Source organism: Mycetomoellerius zeteki, unplaced genomic scaffold (assembly GCF_001594055.1).
Source record: "Mycetomoellerius zeteki isolate Tzet28-1 unplaced genomic scaffold, Tzet1.0 scaffold61, whole genome shotgun sequence".
NCBI lineage: Eukaryota > Metazoa > Arthropoda > Insecta > Hymenoptera > Formicidae > Mycetomoellerius > Mycetomoellerius zeteki.
Window position 1 is genome coordinate 594,782 of NW_017257621.1, and position 2,500 is coordinate 597,281.

Consider the following 2,500-nt stretch of genomic DNA (forward strand, 5'->3'; position numbering starts at 1 on the left):
AATACGACGGTAGGCAACACGCCGCCGCTGCCGGTTCGCTCGAGTGTCGGCACGCGAATGATTTATGGAGGTGCGGTGACCTTGTATACGCACGGCGTGGCGCGACGCGACGCGCCGTGATACGTAAACAAATTCGAAGGCCGCATGCCAACCGATCCGTTGACTACGAAATTGTAACATTGGAAAATTACGAGAAATATATGTCGAATATTTTATTCCTTGCGTTTCATATTAAATAGGATGCGTTCCTATGGAATATAGGATGAGTTACACATGAACGCATGATCCCAGTGAGAAATGACAATGGAATCGACATCGAATCGACATCGATTCGACATCGAATCGACATCGATTCGACATCGATTCCATTGTCATTTCTCACTGGGATGTATCATGTCCTTATTGTTGTCAATCAATTAACAAAGAAGGATAAAAGGATAGAACGCACTCATAGTTTCAATAGACTGTTATATTATTATCGAAGCACGTTTCTCGATTTGTTTTGTGAACTTGTTAACATATATCACTTGACGATTAATTCCGTACAATGTTTTGAGAATGTTTTGAAAGTCTGATGCATGGATTATTACTTAAATCTCAATGCGAATGTCGCAATTTGAGGTATTCTGATAGTATATTTTAACTCCGTACCTATGAATTGCTTAATTTTTTTTTAATTGAAAACTTTGTGAAGGGTTGATTTTAATTATATCATTGAAAAAGAGAGAGAATTATTAGATTTAATATTTAGACGAAAAATAACATTTATTTTAATGGAAAAGTATATCAATACACTCTGAGAAAAGTCTTATTGCATTAATTGGAATTCAGATTCAATCTGAAAGGTACAAATGAGACACTTATAGTTAAATCTATCGAATATTTTTGTCGAAATAACTAAAATTCTGATCCATATGATTAAAATTCGTTTTGTACTTCTTTTTAATATAACTGGAAGAATTTTTTTTCAGCGTATTTTTACCTCGCTATACGAAAAGAACAGTTTAAAGTGTCTATAAAATCAAAGTAATTACGTAGAATACTCGAATTAGTTACTAAAATATTTTTTGCAGCACATTCAATATTTTTTACATCACAGAAATAAGCAAAATTGCGATTTATTAAAAAAAATCATACCCTATATAAAAATATAACGACGTTGCGTATGACAGTTATAATTTATTGTACGTAATTAATTTCTCGATAACAATTGACTTTGTTCTCTATAATACATAATAAATTAAAAAATAAATGTAGAAAATAAAATAACTTGTGGTGTAAATATAAAATATAAAAATAATAGAATGCGAATTTTATGTGCGCCACGTTATTAATTTTAAGCACTTTCATATAAATCTTATATTTCAATATATATATATATCTAATATAATAAAATATTGAGGAAATATTTTTTCATTAAGTTAAATACTTAACATGTAATAAGGAAAAATTAAGCCATGCATAAATCGACATAATATCTTTTTTTACTATTTACAGTGGCGGCCGCAGGCAATAGTGTTTGAAATAGTGACGGACAAAAAGTTCGATATGATAATCATGTTGTTCATCGGGCTGAACATGCTCACGATGACGATGGACCATTATCAGCAGAGCGAAACCTTCGGCAATGTTCTGGACTATCTCAATATGATATTCATTGTGATATTCACCAGCGAGTGTCTCATGAAGATCTTCGCTCTTCGCTACCACTATTTCAAGGAGCCATGGAATCTCTTTGATTTTGTTGTTGTTATATTGTCAATATTAGGTAATGTAATGTAATGGTTACTCCAGTCGTATGACCCGAGTGAAACGAAAGTGAAATATGAAAAAGGGCCGGGCCTGTTAGCTTTCTTTCTTGCTACTCGATTCAGAAGAATGATATTCTATTCGCCTCTATAGTATACTCTTAGACTAGTATTCTATCTCACGAGTGAGGACAAATCGGCATGCCACGCTGTCATGGTTTTCTCTGCTATATTTTTCACGCACGTAGAATCTCTTTTCTCGATCAAGCGGACAGGCCTAACGTTTCGCTCGTGTCTCAACGACTGACGGATATCATTACGTTATGTAGCCTTACATTGATGTTGAATTTATTTCCCACCGTGCCAATCCTATCCCATCACCTTACTCGAGTCCTGCCCAAGTGTTGTTGGTGTCCAGAGTCGAATTGTCGTGCTTTCAGCGTTACTTTGTGTCGTATCTTAAATGAGAATCGTGATTAAAGCAGTACAAAGTAGTTATTCAGAATTAATGATTGATAAATTAATTATTAATTAGAAATTGTGATTAAAACATTGGAGAATTTTAAATCGTGAAAATAATTATCATAACGTAACGCTTTCCACGAGCCATTCGACATATTTAATTGATGTTGCAACAATCATTAATTGAAGTTTTCTGGTAAGATCGGGTCTGTATGAAATAGAAACTTTAGGTTTTCTCTTATTACCAGAATATATAGATTTTATAGAATATTTCTATTTTCGAATGACAG

General features: G+C 33.4%; 1 protein-coding gene across 1 annotated transcript in view; it reads left to right on the plus strand.

Annotated features, from left to right (window-relative positions):
• para (sodium voltage-gated channel paralytic) overlaps positions 1–2,500 on the plus strand; it is a 46,240-nt gene that overhangs the window by 41,747 nt on the left and 1,993 nt on the right. Inside the window, 1 exon segment of the mRNA XM_018456834.1 lies at positions 1,498–1,768. Within this exon segment, the coding sequence (XP_018312336.1) occupies positions 1,498–1,768 (271 nt within the window).